Here is an 18,174-nt window from a genome sequence, read left to right as displayed (position 1 = left end):
TTCCAACCACCGCTGTACAATTCAGCAAATAAAATATAAATCTCGACTTAGACAATGGAATTTTAAGGAAAAAAACAGTTTGATTCCACATGTGAAATTTGATTTCTCAACATACTACATTGAAATTTCCAGTAGCTTCTCGTGGGTTGGTGTTTCTTTGTGGGGGTTTTCTGGGTATTTCCTCCACCATTGATACTGGCTGCAATATATAGCTTAAAAATGTCGTTAAACCCTACTACAACAACAACAAAAAGCATCATTGAAATGAGTACTTTTTCAGCTTTGTACAAATTATGCAAAACATTGAACATATATTGACACTGATGCTAAAATTGAAATATCATTTGAACCATTTCTTTTGAGACTCTGCAGAATGATTTTTTTACCCAACTTTACAGAAAACATCCTGGTATAAATTATTTTTTGTCCAAATGTTGCCAAAAATCGACTGTCAAATATGGCTGACATTAAAAGAAGAAAAAAAACAAAGGTATTGTTTACCATTTTTTGTCAGAAACTGATGGTCAGAAAATGACCAAATTTAACAGAACACATTCTAATAAAAACTTGATAAAAATAAGGGCAATTCATATTTGAATATTGTTGAAATTGCTAAAAATGGAAAATACTTTGAACAACTTCTCAAAAACCACTTAACAGAATTTGACGCAATTTTACAGAAAGCATTCTGACACAAAGAGCTTTAATGTTTATACAAATTAAACCAATCAGCCATACAAATAAATGCTGCAGAGCTAAAAATAGGAAAAACAACTTTCATAACAAAAACTGCTTAACAGACTTTGGAAACAACAGCATATATGTCAATGATATTAAGACCATTCAATATATAGACTTCAAAGATTTTCATTTTGTTTATCTACATTGCAAACACAATCAATAACCATCCAAATGCAGAAACAAAACGAAAGTTTGATTTTGTCCGTGACCCATACCCCAAGCCTAAATTTTCAGACAGTTATTTTTCAGATTATTGTTATATGAAAATACAAGATAAAAATAGTAATCTGCAACATTTTAAACATTCTTCCTTATTACTGGAGATACTTGATAGGAAGAAATGAAATAGGTATTAAAAAATAACAGAAGACATTGGAATTTATAATAAAAAATAAAAAATGATATAGAATTTCATGATGGGGATTTGATTGAGTAAATTATAAAAATTAAGATTGTTATAATAATAATAATAATGTTGATCCAAGTGAACTTGTGTGGACCTCATTCCCCAAGATAACAAATTAATAGAAAATACATTGAAAGTGTTGATCAAAAGATTTAGATCATAAACAGTATGTTTATTCTGATTAAGAAAACTACCTGGGTAATTAATTTTAGGAAAACACTTTTTACTATTCAGATATAAAAAAATCTGACAAAACAGTTCGCAACAAACAGTCATCAAAAGATGATGAAATATAACAAGAGAATGTTGGTAGTAGTTATGTAGACAGGGAGTACAAAAAATGATAGCAGTCTTATTATTACAACTGCATATGGATTAAATGCAAAAATCAGGAAACATTTATGTTTTCAAGAGTTGCAAGAACTGGCTTAACTTAATTTTTATATCCCAGTTCTAATACTATGATGGTGTACATACAGCTGTGACTATTTATGTTTGACCTGAACTAAACATCTACAGCTGTTACAATTTGTGGCTGGAATACACAAAAAAGAACAATATAGAATTGATTTTGAGTTGAAAAGGTCCAAGATAAAGATTATAATGGAAAGTACAAAAATGGTTTCCACATAATAAGTTGAGATCTCTGTCATCTACAGTTACTAAACTTTGTGCATGGCTTGCACTTGAGGTAATAAAAAAAAAAATGTCAATCTTGGTGTCCAGATCAACGTGACTGAAATGAAGATAGTTGGTCTCCCCACAATAACTTGAGTACTAAACAGCTACAGTTACTATTCTTTGTGTATGATTTGCACATAGGTTAAGAAAAAAAGCTTCTTGATTCTATGATTAAATATTCAATGGTCAAGGTCATCATGATGAAAGAATAAAAATGGCATTCATACAATAATGGTAGTTCTATATCACACACTAGAACAAAACTTAGTGGAAAGGTAGAAGCTTGTTGATGTTAGGATCAAAAGGTGAAAAGTTAGTGTCACTGAATGAAGAAAGATAATTGGTTTCTTTTTTTAAAAAACGTTAGGTATGCAACATGTACCTTTGCTAAGTTTGTTGATGACTTGCACTTAAGGTGAGGAAAATGCCATTGATTTTGCAGTGAAAGGTCAAATGTCAAGGCTCAAAGAAAAATGTTAGTTTATACTCCTTTAAAACAGCTATTTATTTCAACATGGTGCTTCACTAAAACACTTACTTTGATGTCTGTTTGGCTGTAAATGAAAATCGTGGCAATCTGACATGCAGTATAGCTACCATGTCAGCCATCCTGAAGATCTTGTCATTGTGTCTTTTTCTAAATGTAAAGTCATATCGACATGGGATTTTACCAGAAGACTTAATATGATATTTAGTTGGTTCTAAATGAGAATTATACTAATCTCTCTTCCAGTAATGGCTGCATCTTGAAAATCTTGCTACTGCTACTACACCCACGCAGGTCAACCTCCTTGATGTGTCCGTAGGAAGGATACTTTGCACTTGTTTCCTCCTAATTATATATAAGTGTCTTTAAGACCCTAACCAAACAGTGAATGAAGCAAACTCTTGATGGATGGTCATCTCAACACGTGGTTTTTCTCCAGTCACTCTTATAATGTCAAGGTCATCCTAAATGAAAATGGTATCTGTCTGACATCCAGCAAGGTACTTCCACAGTACCATGACCATAAAGTTAGATAGCATGACCACACCAATATTTTTATTGCAGTGAGAAAAGAAATTTGATAGTTCAAACGAAAAAGATTTTGCTGTAAATGCTGTAGTTTCCAGAGCTTATTAAAGAGTTTTTGTCATGAAAGTTTCTTTTCTTCTGTTTTGTAGAAGATGAGGTTGAAGATATGTCAAAGATCTGTTTGAATTTGCTCCTAAAATTATGATACTGCAAATTTTTGTGTTTACCATATATCCTCACTTATAAGTTGAGTTAGATTGCAAACAAAGATCCTGACCTACTGTATCATAATGTGCTTGCATATTAGGGTCTGTTTTATTTGTTCTACTGATTACTCATAAAAAACCTTTTACAAAACTAGATCTGTCACTGCATTATCAGTGCATTATGCAATGGAGGATCTGGGTGTGTTGAGTTTGCAGTTGGACTCTTCAGTATAAGCAAGTATAGACAGTAGTTATGTGGTCACCCAGTAAGATGGGCTCTTTCCCCAAAGTCCATGGATACACCACATTACCACACATGCTAAATTACAATTCTAGAGGGGATGGGGGATGTTTTTCCTCTATTTTTTTTTTCAATACAAAAGAAACATTTTTGAGGTTCTTGCTAGTCTGGGGAAATTTGAGACATGGCAGAATTAGTGCCATGAAGCCAATTTTGTTAGCAATCTTGGTGTCCGTATATGCTGATTCATTCTTAGGTGAAGTGAGCCTCCCACACAAGTGCCTGTGATGCTGAGTGGGAGCAAGTGTTTGGGTCAAATATATGGTTTTCTTCAGCTGATATTTAACAATGTCATTAATATTGTGCAACAGTTGGGCACAGAATTGACTGATTTTGAAATAGATAGGCTGAGTTACTGTACAAAAGCTGATGGTTGTTGTTGCTGTTGTTGTAGGGTTTAACGCCATTTTTCAGCACACGATAGGCTATACATGGCGGCCAGTTTTAATGGTGGAGGAAGAACCCGGGAAATCCCCAGAAAGAACCCGACCCTCGAGAAGCTACTGGCAAGCTTTCTCACATACCCACATTAGCCAAATCCAAGACTCGAACCTACGCAGACAGAGGTGAGATGGCAGTGATCCGTAATGGAGAGCGCTTTAGACCACTTGGCCACTCGGGGCCCCCTGACAGTTGGTAGATGCATGGACAGCTCAATAAAACCATGCTAGACTGATGGTATTTATCAAAGACAATGGTCATTTTCATAGGCAGTGAATAAAGTCTTGTTCATAGTTTTATTTTAGAGAAAAGGAAATGGTGAGATGTTCCATCCTAATGGTAATGTAACTAGACATACATTGTCAACAATACAATAATGGAAGATGCCTGATTTTATTACTTGATTTCAGTTAAAGACTCTTGGCTGACATATGTGATTTTGAATAATTCATAATATTGCTATGACATAAAGTCATTTACATTATTATGATATTGAGCAGTTGAAATGGAACCGAGCTACTTGGTGAATACTGAGGCCGTTAGACACTGGTATGCCTGTTTTTCCGCATCAGGCATTGCACATCCGGTGCTTCTGCTAATTGTTATTTCTGTGACAGGTAGATGGGTGATAAATAAAAAATCTATTGAAAATCAAAAAGTAAAATTAAATGTTAAGAAGGCAGTAAGAAAGATTTAGAACTGAAACAGAAGAGCAAAATAATATAAAATATAGACTTAATTAAATGAAATTCAAACAAAGATTTGCAGTTAACAGCATTTAATTTGTAGGTGTTATAAAGAGATGAATCTTTTCTAATATTTCATATGTTTAGAAAAATCAAGCCTATATTTACAAAATCAGACATAGTTACTTGGATACAAAATGGGCTTCTGATGTCAATCAAAAATGAGATTTTAAAAGTAGATACAAATGCTGCATGAGAGAAAATTATCATGTGATGTAATAGAGTGAGCAATTTTCGGTTATTGCGTGTTAAATGCAGATAGTATTTGAACTGCCACTAATCAATGCCTCCTCCACTTACCTTCCATTGATTTATTCAAAGTTTGCAGTTGGTTTTAGACTGCTCTGGTGGCCTAGTGGTTGGAGCGGCCATCTTGGATGCAGGAGGTCGTGGGTTTGATCCCCAGCTGAGCCATACCAAAGACTTACAAAAATAGTACTAACAGCTACCTCGCTTGGCGCTCAGCATTAAGAGGTTAGTGTTAGGACTGGTCGGCCTGGTGTCAGGATAATGCGACTGGGTGGGACATTATGCTACATGTCTGCGGCATGATGCCCCAGTGCTAGACATCACTATAAACTGCCACACTGCAGACATTGTAGTGATATGACTGAAAAATTGTTAAAGCCATTTTAAAAATCCAAATCACGCACACACACACACACACACATAGTTGGTTTTATGAAAACTTTACTGTAATTATTGCACATTAAAGGACTAGCTATTTGGTTCCATTGTCAGAATCTGGCCTTTATGTTTACTTGATGCATTGATTAGCAGAATGTTTTGATCATTTGCGCTGCACACTTTTTCACTACTTAAATTATACCTTAGATATGTACAATGATAACAGTTGTTAACATGATTATTTTGATAATTATTGCACATGAAAAGGTTTAGTTTAGTTTGCTTAACTTCCAGAATCTTACTTCTACATCTTGCAATAATTATTAACAATGATTTGTTTACTTGAGTTGTGCTTGTTTTTAATCTTCTCATATCTTCAATTTATGTGCAGTTGTATTATGATGACTTTGATGATAAATATTTCACATTAAAAGGATTTTTACTTTGTTCAGTTGCCGAAATCTCATTCTGAAAATCAGTGTGATGGCAACTGTCATTTTTGTTTATTATAAATCACTCATCCTATCAGCTGTGTTTCTCTTTATTTTGGAAAAAGCAACACAAAACAATGTGAAGTATTGCGTGTGTGGCCATCATATGGCAAAGTTAGGAGTTGAGAGTTTGCAGCAAGTAATGAACATCTCTCAAAGACTGATGTTGTCCACACATGTTGTAGTTTCTCCAGAATATCTTGTGCCATTAAAGCATACAAGGGATAATACTAATGAATGATGAGTTTCATCATCTTCCTTGTGTTTAAAGCCAAACAGGTCCAAATAACTCTCTTTGGCTGCTTTTAGAGTTATAAAATCAAATTTAAGTTTGTGTAACCAGAGAGTTCCACAACCAATCTAAATAATGGACACAGCTGGATAAAACTAATATGGAAGAATTTGTACTGATTTACATACTGATATATCTTGATATGATTACATCATTAAGAGGGAGGTTCTTATTTTTAGAACCCAGCATCTTCATGTGATTGAGTTTAGCTTTCTAGTATTTGGGAACAATTTTTGTTTTAAAAATCTAATAAAATAATGTAAAGCACATGCTGTCCATTAATGTTTAATAAAAACAAAAAACACCCAATTAGTGATCACTACGAATATGTGGCACTCGAGAGTTGGATTCTTTTTTTGAAAACCATCTTGTCCTGAAAGAAAACATGTTTTCATGTATAATTCTTTTAAATAGGCATCACCAATTTTATAATAAGAACAGGCAAATTTAAAGATTTCTCTTTTTATCTCTGCTAATACAATTAGAATGTTACATTTATATTACATAATACAGTCTGTACAATAGAAGATACGTGCACAGATCTGACTGCTGAAGTACAAAAACTAACCAACAAAATAGGAAACTAGTATAATTGATTGATTAGACTTTGTGGACAATATACAGTAATCCAAGTCATTAGCATGACTTAAAGTATTGTAATGTTAATTGTTGCGGAGATAAGATAGCTGGACTTGGGCTAATGTTTTGTTTTCCATTAGACCATATTAGATCCATCTTTGGCAGGTGTTTTCTTTTCTATTAGACCTTATTTTTCTGTTCAATTAGAGCTTACAAGTCCCAACTTAGGCTGATGATTTCTTTTCTATTATACCGTATTAGTCCCAACTTTGGCTAATGATTTCCATTATGCCATATTAGTCCGAACTTAGGCTGATGCTTTCTTTTTTGTTATACCATATTAGTCCCAACTTTGGCTAATGATTTCCATTATGCCATATTAGTCCCAACTTAGGCTGGTGCTTTCTTTTTTGTTATACCATATTAGTCCCAACTTTGGCTAATGATTTCCATTATGCCATATTAGTCCCAACTTAGGCTGGTGCTTTCTTTTTTGTTATACCATATTAGTCCCAACTTTGGCTAATGATTTCCATTATGCCATATTAGTCCCAACTTAGGCTGATGCTTTCGTTTTTGTTATACCATATTAGGCCTAACTTTGGCTAATGCTTTCTTTTCCATAAAATTATTAGTCCCAACTTAGATTGACGTGCTTTTTTTCTTACTATTTGATGGTATTAGTCCTAACATCTGCTGATGTTTTGTTTTGCATTACAACTTATTAGTTCAGTGAAGCTGCATGTTGAGTCATATTTTTCTGGAGATAACTTGGTTGAAAATAAAGATGATGATACTGTATTGTACTGGTTGATGCATAACTATTGTCACCTTGTACACAGGATCATGCTTCTTATACAATGTTCACATGTATGGAATCAAAAAACTAATTTCTTCACTTGGCTAGTTAGATCATAGCAGACATTTAAAAAAAAAAAACCAACATGCATAGCATTTTGGACCATTGCTGACACATTTCTCTGAGTAATTTGTTTTGTTTACATGTACACTGTGACCCCCCCCCCCCCATTCATGTGCCCACAAAGGAAGAAGTGTAAGGCTCTGGCAGTTTGAATTTTCTGGAAATAAGTTGTTTAATTGTAATAGTAAACAAAGCTTGTGGGTGTAAATGCTGCATGAAATTCCCTCCCAAAATTCCACATACCAAATAGGATAAAAGGAGCCATGGTGATGCAGTGGGTAGACTACTGGATTCGCAACTCAATTTCACAGATTATGTTTGAATTGTACCCACCCAGTACATATCATCTGTTGTACTCTATCCCTGGTCAAGGCGCTTTAGATCCATTGCCTCAGAACTAAAGTCATTGATATTGTTGCTGTTATTAAGCACCAACCAACCATCCAACCACTTGAGATAAAATCTGATAACAGGTGAAGATCTCATTGTTCCCATTAGCTGAAAATTTTAAAGACCGCTTAGTTGATCAAGTATCAAAGTGAATTGTTGCTTCAGTTACATTGTTAAGATGTTACATCACCTGTATATTAACCAAGTCTGAAGTCCAATTGCAAACAAACAAAGACTTTGATCTGCAGTTGCACAGAGATCTGCTGATGCATTATGTGATTATGTAATGGAAGATCTGGGTCTGTGCAGTCGGACTTTTAAGCAGGTATAAATGGTATATAATTATATTGTGCTTTGTGAAATCTTTTTATGTCATGCCAAATACTCATCATATTGACATGTAACATGAAAACCTCTTGACTGGTATGCTGTCAGCTTCCTTTTTGCATCTGATTTGTCATGAGAGTAAAAACTGTAAATTCATTTTCTTACCAGTGCTATTAGCAACACATGCCCATCTGTAGTAAATCTGAGCACATGTATGATTAACGAATTCTTTGATTTCAATTTTGGAACTCGATTACAATTATAGGATAGAGAACAAATATCTGTTTTTAGCTCTACTGGTCATAAACCAGAAGAGATTATGGGATGACCTGTTGGTTGTTGTCCATTTATCCATTAACACAGGTTTATCGTCAGTGCTTATCCTAAACTGCTTGGAGGATTTTTACAACACTTTACACACATTCATCACAAGTATTTGAGTTAATCCAGTATGAAAATGGTGCTGCTTAGACATTGAGTATAGTTGCTACTTCGGCCATCTTGAAAATCATGTTACAAGTACTCTTCCAGAAATTATGGTTGTAAATGAAAAAGGTGCCACTCGGTACTTCATTATGGCTTACACTGTGGCCAACTTGAAAATCTTATTGCTGCCTCCCATAAGTGGATGGTCATATCAACATGGAGTTTTTAAAATGGTTCTGATCTGATATCCAGTTTGGCTGCTCTAACCAACCCTCTTAAAAATAATGTCAAAGTTACTGTTCCTTTTACAGAAAGCTCTGTTTACATGGAGTTTTCACAAGAAGACTTCTTAAGCCCCCCACCCAATATGTTTCCTATTGTAATGGTTTTAAAATTAGGGTAGGTAGGTTGCGATTTTTTAAAAGCATTACATATATGATATTGATTAGTACACTATGTATAATGTACTAAACACTTAAGTATTTGGGAAAAACTGGCTCAGTTAGATGCACAAATCAATTCTGGGATATTTATTTCATGGTGGTGTACATGTGCTTGGGTCAGCTACATAAAACAGGTACAGATGCACACCTGTTTGGCCTAATATATCTAGTTGGTCCCAGATAAACATTGTGTAAATATGATGTACAGTCTGCAGCCATTTTGAGAATCTTGTTACTGCTATTACATTTACGTGGATGGTCATATCAACAGAATCTTTTAATTTAAATGACTTCTTATGATGTCTACTTAGCCCGAAATGAAAATGCCGCCAATCTAACGCACAGTGAGTTTCTATGGCAGCTATTTTGAATATGTGCATATTACATGTATATGTGCTACTCATCCTGAATGGATGAGGTTTTCACCAAAAACTAACCGTGAAGTCTAGTTGATCATTAATGATAATTGTATTTGACATCCAATATAGCCTTTATGGTGGTCATTTGAAAAATCTTATCACTACAACTCCTAAGCACAGTTTCATATTGACATGTGAATACTACGTTTGGTGTCTAGTGGGTGCTTAGAATGAAAATGATCTGTTAAATTTGTTATCATGTTTTAATATAACTTGGCAGTATTTTATGATTATTTATTTTAGAGTTTTCCATAACTTTCTTTTCTTAGTTTTCTTATTGTATTCATAGGGGGATCTGTCGCTGCCTTAGATACAGTGACACATTTGGTCTGGGAAATGTCTTCCTTTCATAATTGTTTGCACTTTTAGTTTGGAATTTCATTAATGCCAAAAGGGACATCTTGGTCTATCAAAGGTGGTGAGAATTGAAGTCTGTGGAGAAGTAGTGGCTTCCAAGATTTACTGCCTTTTCCATGGCAGTCACTGTATATGCACACTTTTCATGTGAACGTTGCCACTATAGGAAAAGAGCCCCCATTTGTCCGAATGGTCTATGAAGCACTCACTATTACAGATCGCTGCCATCTCACCTCAGTCTGCGTGAGTTAGAGTCTCAGGCACGGAAATTGTAGGTATGTGAGAAAGCTTGCCAGTAGCTTCTCATGGGTCGATGGTTCTTCACGAGGTTTTCCTGGTTTCTTCCTCAACCATTTATACTGGCTGCCATGTATAGCCTATCTTGTGATGAGAAATGCCATCAAACCCTATAACAACAACAGTTATAGGAAAAAATGTAAATACTACTTTATTTATGCAAGCATGTTAAATGACAATGAGTAAAGTTTAGAAATGCAAATATTTTGAATACTCTACATAGACTTGGAGCATATGTATGAAATTTTAGTAGTCAAATACTACCATGATTTGTTTTGGTAGTCATATACTTCCATGACAAACTTATGTAGTCAAACACTCCTGTTCTAAACTCAAGTAGTCAGATACCACTGTGTTAAATTTAAGTAGTCAAACATTACTTTGGTAAACCTAAGTAGTCAAATACTGTTAAGTTTCCATATGACTAATAGTCACATAAAAGTCAACATTATTGTTATGTTACCATCAAAATAATGGTCCACTGCCTTGGTCCAACTGCTGGCGCATGCCTCTTGTACAACAAACAGTACAGCTGTCAGGGAGCTAGATGGGTAAAACTGGTAGCCATTCACAAGTCTACCTTAGATCCAATACCACGTAACGACATTGCTAAGTTGACTGCAAATCGCATCTTCTGAGCACTCCTAGCAGCTCCTCATTGCCATTCTCAGCTTAGGTACTCCTAGTCCGAGTTAGCTAAACATAAGAACCTGTACAAATAATCTCTGTTTTGCAAATACCGCCACCTACATTAGTAAATAGAGATGTGTTCTACTATACACACTCAAGAGCATTAACTGGTACATTCTAAAAGCATTCCTTTACGAATGAATTTCAACAATGCATGAACAACATGTTGATGAAGCCCCAAACATGCTAAAATGCAATACATATAGCAACATCCCATTAATATTTAGTGAACATTACAAGAAACTAAACTATATCCAGGTGCGTTGCATAGTTGCACATATCCATACTTATGATTAATAGAACCATACGTATCATCCATAACCACACAACATGCTCAGTGAATTACATTAAAGATATGGTTGTAATTGTTGAGAATAAAACACAAGTGCAAACCTACGTACAATATTGCTGCATAATATGAAACTGAACACAGGTCCACCATTTTCATTATAATTATATAAAACATAACTCGCCCAATTCATTAGCTCAAACTAAAAGAAAGACTTTGACTCTAATGACAGTCACACTCAGACAGATAGGTGTAGAACTGACAGTCACACTCAGACAGCTAGGTGTAGAACTGACAGTCACACTCAGACAGCTAGGTATTGAAATGACAGTCACACTCAGACAGCTAGGTGTAGAAATGACAGTCACACTCAGACAGCTAGGTGTAGAACTGACAGTCACACTCAGACAGCTAGGTGTAGAACTGACAGTCACACTCAGACAGCTAGGTGTAGAACTGACAGTCACACTCAGACAGCTAGGTGTAGAACTGACAGTCACACTCAGACAGCTAGGTGTAGGAATGACAGTCACACTCAGACAGCTAGGTGTAGAACTGACAGTCACACTCAGCCAGGTGTAGAAATGACAGTCACACTCAGACAGCTAGGTGTAGAAATGACACTTCCCTGTATTATCTGCAGCAATTGTTGCCTAAACATGTAGCCTGGTGCTGTTCTTCACATATGCCATGCAGACGACTCAAGTGTCTTCATTTCCATGCGCACATTACAAAGAAGAGTAAAAGAAATATAAACAATGATATACCGGATGTGTCACCTTGATTATCTGGTAGTCTGCAGCATAACAGACGTGTCATATCTGGTACTGAACAATCTGTAAATGATCCATATTTTACTTATGCTTCTGAGGGGCCCCGAGTGGCCGAGTGGTCTAAAGCGCTCTTCGTTACGGATCACTGCCACCTCACCTCTGTCTGCGGCGGTTCGAGTCTAAGATTCAGCCAATGTGGGCATGTGAGAAAGCCTGCCAGTAGCTTCTCGTGGGTCGGTGGTTCTTTCCGGGGTTTTCCGGGTTCTTCCTCCACCATTAATACTGGCCGCCATGTATAGCCTATCGTGCTGAAAAATGGCGTTAAACCCCACAACAACAACAACTTATGCTTCTGAAATGACACTTTTTCATCAGCACATACTCGTTTTCATCATCATGGTGAAGGCACTTGCTAGATATTTCCAGGAATTTTTGAAAAAAATGATTCTGCGTTATTTTATAGAAAACATCAGCAATTTAAACCTGATCAGGAGAAAAGTCATTGACAACTTTTTGAAAAGTGAAATCAAATTGTTTCGATATTCAACAGGAAAAAATCAGGGAGACATCTATACCAGTAATTAACTGTCACAAGCTAATTCACACATTGATAAAGTGCTGTATATTTCACATACAAGTTGAAACTAACTATGAACAACATAGACCCTAATATGCCACCACATTTTGCTCTGGCAGATCAGGAACATTGTTGTTTGTTCTACTAAATACTCCTTGCAAACTTCATAGACCCAGATCTGCAGGCACATTATGCTCTGGGTCAGTGCACTTTGCAGATGGACTTAAATTATAAGTCAGTATAACAGAACCAGAAGTCTGAATTAATTCAGAAAAATTAAAATTTTCTTCCAAAAACAATTTTTAATGTCCATGTTTCAAGTTTTAATATATATGTTCTACAGTTGTTCCAATTTACTCATATGGGATATCAATATAATCCCCATCAAGCCTTATAATAATTTTATGATATGGGATTATCACTATAATCCCCTTCAAGCCTTGTAATAATTTTATGATATGGGATATCAGTATAATCTCCATCAAGCCTTGTAATAATTTTATGATGTGGGATATTAATATAATCCCCATCAAGCCTTGTAATAATTTTATGATATGGGATATCACTATAAACCCCATCAAGCCTTGTAATAATTTTATGATATGGGATATTAATATAATCCCCATCAAGCCTTGTAATATTTTTATAATATGGGATTATCAGTATAATCCCCATCAAGCCTTGTAATAATTTTATAATATGGGATATTACTATAATCCCCATCAAGTCTTGTAATAATTTTATGATATGGGATATCAATATAATCCTCATCAAGCCTTGTAATAATTTTATGATATGGGATATCAGTATAATCCAAATCAAGCCTTGTAATAATTTTATGATATGGGATTATAAGTTAAGTATAATCCCCATCAAGCCTTGTAATAATATTATGATATGGGATATCAGTGTATTTCCCATCAAGCCTTGTAATAATTTTATAATATGGGATATCAGTATAATCCCCATCAAGCCTTGTAATAATTTTATGATATGGGATATAAGTATAATCCCCATCAAGCCTTGTAATAATTTTATGATATGGGATATTAATATAATCCCCATCAAGCCTTGTAATAATTTTATAATATGGGATATAAGTATAATCCCCATCAAGCCTTGTAATAATTTTATAATATGGGATATCAGTATAATCCCCATCAAGCCTTGTAATAATTTTATGATATGGGATATCAGTATAATCCTCATCAAGCCTTGTAATAATTTTATAATATGGGATATAAGTATAATCCCCATCAAGCCTTGTAATAATATTATGATATGGGATATCAGTATAATCCCCATCAAGCCTTGTAATAATTTTATAATATGGGATATCAGTATAATCCCCATCAAGCCTTGTAATAATTTTATGATATGGGATATTAATATAATCCCCATCAAGCCTTGTAATAATTTTATAATATGGGATATTAATATAATCCCCATCAAGCCTTGTAATAATTTTATAATATGGGATATCAGTATAATCCCCATCAAGCCTTGTAATAATTTTATGATATGGGATATTAATATAATCCCCATCAAACCTTGTAATAATTTTATAATATGGGATATTAATATAATCCCCATCAAGCCTTGTAATAATTTTATAATATGGGATATCAGTATAATCCCCATCAAACCTTGTAATACTTTTATGATTTGTTCTAGAGCTGCAGCCATCAGGTCATTAGCCTGAATCTAACACAAAGATTTTGTTTTAAAAAAATGACTGATGGTTTTATTTTTAACTTTCAGAAGAGTGTAAGTCCCCAGATGCTTAGTTTGTCCCAGATGTTTGACCGTGCTGGAGGGGGCTATGACTGTCAAGGCAGCAACTGTAATGAAAATGATGTAAGTAGGCATCTTAAGGTTGTTTTTCCAAGCATCTGTTACCAGATGTGAATGACCAAAAATATATGCCTTTTCGTGCAAATATGAATCGATAAAATCATGAATTGGTAAGTTATAAGGTAGTAGAAAGGTGACTGTCAACCAATCTCAATTTGATATAGGGAATTCTGCATCAGTAGTAAAGTAATTTATTCAAGGCTTCTGTAACGTGCAGATTACATATGTGTGATTGTTATCTGAGTTAGATTTTTCTCCAGGTAGTTATTTTTATTGTGGTATATTTGAAACATAGCATAAAAACTTTAAAATTGTTATGACCATATACATGTCCATTTCCTTACTGTCCTTATTTTTCTTTTCATTTTTATGCAGTGTTTATATTCACACCATACGTCAGATCATATAATGGCTATGATGTTGTCCATCTGTATACCCATCTGTTACCAATTTTGTTTCTGTGTAATTTTACTCTGCAAATAGATTCATCTTGTGGTATAGTGAAACAATGCTGCTTGAATATCCATCATGGCTACCACAGAAGCCATCTTGAAAATCTGTTATCACTACCCGCCTGAATGGATGATCATATTAACATGTGGTTTTCAGTAAATGTTTTATGATGACTGTCTTTGTTTAGGTGGTTCTAAATGAAAGAGGTGCCAAGCTGACATCAGATATGGTGGACACAACTGCCATCTTAAGATTCATGTTATCACAACTTCTTTAAAACTGAACATCATATCAACATGAAGTTTTGACCAAAAGAATTTTTATAGATCTAATTGGTCATAATAAAAAATGGTACTGCTTCAGCAATCAGTATGGCTGATACAGTGGCCATCTTAAAGATCTGTATTTACTATTCCTTCTGAATGGATGGTCATAACAGCACAGGCATTTTACTAGCATACTCCTTAAGATGCATAGTTGGTTCTAAATGAAAAAGGTGCATGTCTGATGCCCAGTATGGTCACCATGGCAGGCAGGTTGAACGTCTGTGTTAACATTACTACTCCAGAATGAAAGTTATATCAAACTGGATTTTCACTAGAATTCTTATGATGCTGTTGTTGTTGTGGGGTTTAACACAATTTTTCAGCACAAGATAGGCAATACATGGTGGCCAGTATTAATGGTGGAGGAAGAACCCGGGAAAACCCCGGAAAGAACCACTGACCCACGAGAAGCTACTGGAAGCTTTCTCACATACCCACATAGGCCAAACCCACGACTCTAACCCACGCAGACAGAGGTGAGATGGCAGTGATCCATGACAGTAAGCACTTTAGACCTGCACTTGGCCACTCGAGCTTCCCTTATGATGCTGAGTTGGTCGTAAATGAAAATGGTGATGATATGACATCAGGGTTCTAACAGTCTTTGAAGGTCTTTAACAGTTTAGAAAAAATGAGGTAGCATTTTCAAGACCTTGAAAGTTTGGGAAAATTGAGCAGATTACCCTGAGGTCTTTAAAAGTCTTTGAAAATTGAAATAAACCCAAACATTTTAATTCCTTTTTATAATCACAGCATTGGCTTCTCATTCCATAATGATTGAAGATAAAAAAAACAGCAACTTTAATAATGCATTTAAAGCACTTCTGATGTTTGTTAAGAGAACAATTTTTTAGGTATTAAATATTTCTGAAAAAACAATGACTGTTAACCAATCTTCCATAACATTATAAAGCAATTATAGGAAATTAATTATAGTTTGAATTTCATCATTAAGCAATATTGTAGCATTTTGCATTCATTGTTTTCTCATATAACATAACTTGTATACAAAATGTTAGTGAAAATAGGCCTTGGAAATCTGTGTTTGTGGTCTTTGAAAGTTTGGGAAAAGGCTTTGAATTTATAATTCAGAATTCTGTATGAACCCTGGACATCCAGTATGGCCACCACAACAGCCATCTTTACAATTTTGTCATCTCTATTCCTCCTGAAAGGAAAGTTATATTGAAATTGGATTTTCACCAAAAGACATGTTATAATGGCTAGTTGGTCCCATATGAAGTATTATGTTAATCAAATCTCTATTATGGCCACCACTGTAGCCATCTTGAAAATCCTGTTTTTTGTGCTAATCCTCATGGATAAATGGTCATATCTGCATAGGTTCTCCCCAAAAGACTTCTTACAATATCTACTTAGACCTAAATGAAAATGGTGATAGTCTGACATCCAGTATGACCATTATGGCTGCTATCTTGAAAATCTTGTTATTGTTGCTCCTCCTCAACAGAAAATCTTATGGACCTGGGATTTTTACCTGAACAGATCTCAGCAGAAAGTCTTATAGACCTGGGATTTGCACCTGAAAAGATCTCAACAGAAAGTCTTACAGGCCTGTGATTTTCACCTGAACAGATCTCAACAGAAAGTCTTATAGGCCTGGGATTTTCACCTGAAAAGATCTCAACAGAAAGTCTTATAGATCTGGGATTTTCACCTGAAAAGATCTCAACAGAAAGTCTTATAGGCCTGGGATTTTCACCTGAAAAGATCTCAACAGAAAGTCTTATAGGCCTGGGATTTTCACCTGAACAGATCTCAACAGAAAGTCTTATAGGCCTGGGATTTTCACCTGAAAAGATCTCAACAGAAAGTCTTATAGATCTGGGATTTTCACCTGAAAAGATCTCAACAGAAAGTATTATAGACCTGGAATTTTCACCTGAAAAGATCTCAACAGAAAGTCTTATAGGCCTGAGATTTTCACCTGAAAGGATCTTTATCTTTAATTGGTACTAAATTAAAATGGTGCCGATCTGACCTCCAGTATGTCTGCCATGATGGCCATTGTGAAGATCATGTCGTTGCTACTCCTCCTACATGGATGGCCATATCAACATGGGCTGATTTGAAAATCTTGTTAATGCTTATAAATATATGATGGTTTCAACACTTAGCACTTTAAAAAGAAATGGTCTCATCTTTAATTCCAAGAAATTCTTTTCAGCCAGTAGTGTGTTAGTCCCTTTGAGAGACTCTTGTTTAAGATGAAAGTTTTACTCCCATCAGAATGAATCTTCACTCGGAGATGTTCTTGAGGCCAGTTTGCAATGTTTTTAATATCATAGGTTTTACCAGGAACTATTCAAATATGCTTTCACTATTCCTTTGCACAAGTGATCTTAACTGAGGATGACAGAAATGCTCATTGTAATATGTTCTGTCACAGACATCTTGTCCATGTTCTTCCCTGTTTAGGGGGCCCCGAGTGGCCGAGTGGTCTAAAGCGCTCACCGTTTCGGATCACTGCCATCTCACCTCTGCATGGGTTGGAGTCTCGGGCTCTGCTAATGTGGATATGCAAGAAAGATTGCCGGTAGCTTCTCGTAAGTCGGTGATTCTTTCCAGGGTTTTCCTGGTTCTTCCTCCACCATTAATACTGGCCGCCATGTATAGCCTATCTGGTGCTGAAAAATGGCGTTAAACCCTATAACAACAACAAAATAACAACAATCTTCCCTGTTTAGGCAAATTGAAATGACAAATGGAAATCTTGAAAAGGGCAGAATCTCAAAGTAAATCACAGAAAAGAAAATGTTCCAATGTTCCATTTTCAATCCAGTTGAAGCAGAGGACTAGCAAAATAAACTTGTAGAATTTATTCATAACTCAGGCTGCAACTAATGGCTTGTTTTCAAAAGAATGGTTAACTATGAAATTGGCCTCAGTACCCCTGCATAAACAGTAACCCTTGTTTCTTGAACTAGGATGGGGAAGACATGGTTGGACTTTAAAAAAATGTAGAGTGTAGTTCTGTTGATATATGCTGAGTCAACTCAAATCTGATGAACTTGATATGTATTGAAACAACTTCTCTAAAGCTGCTTAATTGAATTTGACTAATCCTGACAGATATCATCCTGG

General features: G+C 35.2%; 1 protein-coding gene across 3 annotated transcripts in view; it reads left to right on the top strand.

Annotated features, from left to right (window-relative positions):
* The window catches only part of LOC149803593 (ras-GEF domain-containing family member 1B-like), a 189,056-nt gene that overhangs the window by 114,883 nt on the left and 55,999 nt on the right, over positions 1-18,174 (top strand). For all 3 annotated transcript variants that reach the window (XM_089953336.1, XM_089953337.1, XM_089953338.1), the window contains one exon: positions 14,198-14,293. In XM_089953336.1, the coding sequence (XP_089809462.1) occupies positions 14,198-14,293 (96 nt within the window). The remainder of the gene's footprint in view (positions 1-14,197; positions 14,294-18,174) is intronic.

This window comes from Sinohyriopsis cumingii, chromosome 3, assembly GCF_028554795.1.
Source record: "Sinohyriopsis cumingii isolate HCF-2022 chromosome 3, ASM2855479v2, whole genome shotgun sequence".
NCBI lineage: Eukaryota > Metazoa > Mollusca > Bivalvia > Unionida > Unionidae > Sinohyriopsis > Sinohyriopsis cumingii.
The sequence above is the reverse complement of the archived record's forward strand: the minus strand, read 5'-3'. Positions and strand labels throughout refer to the sequence as shown.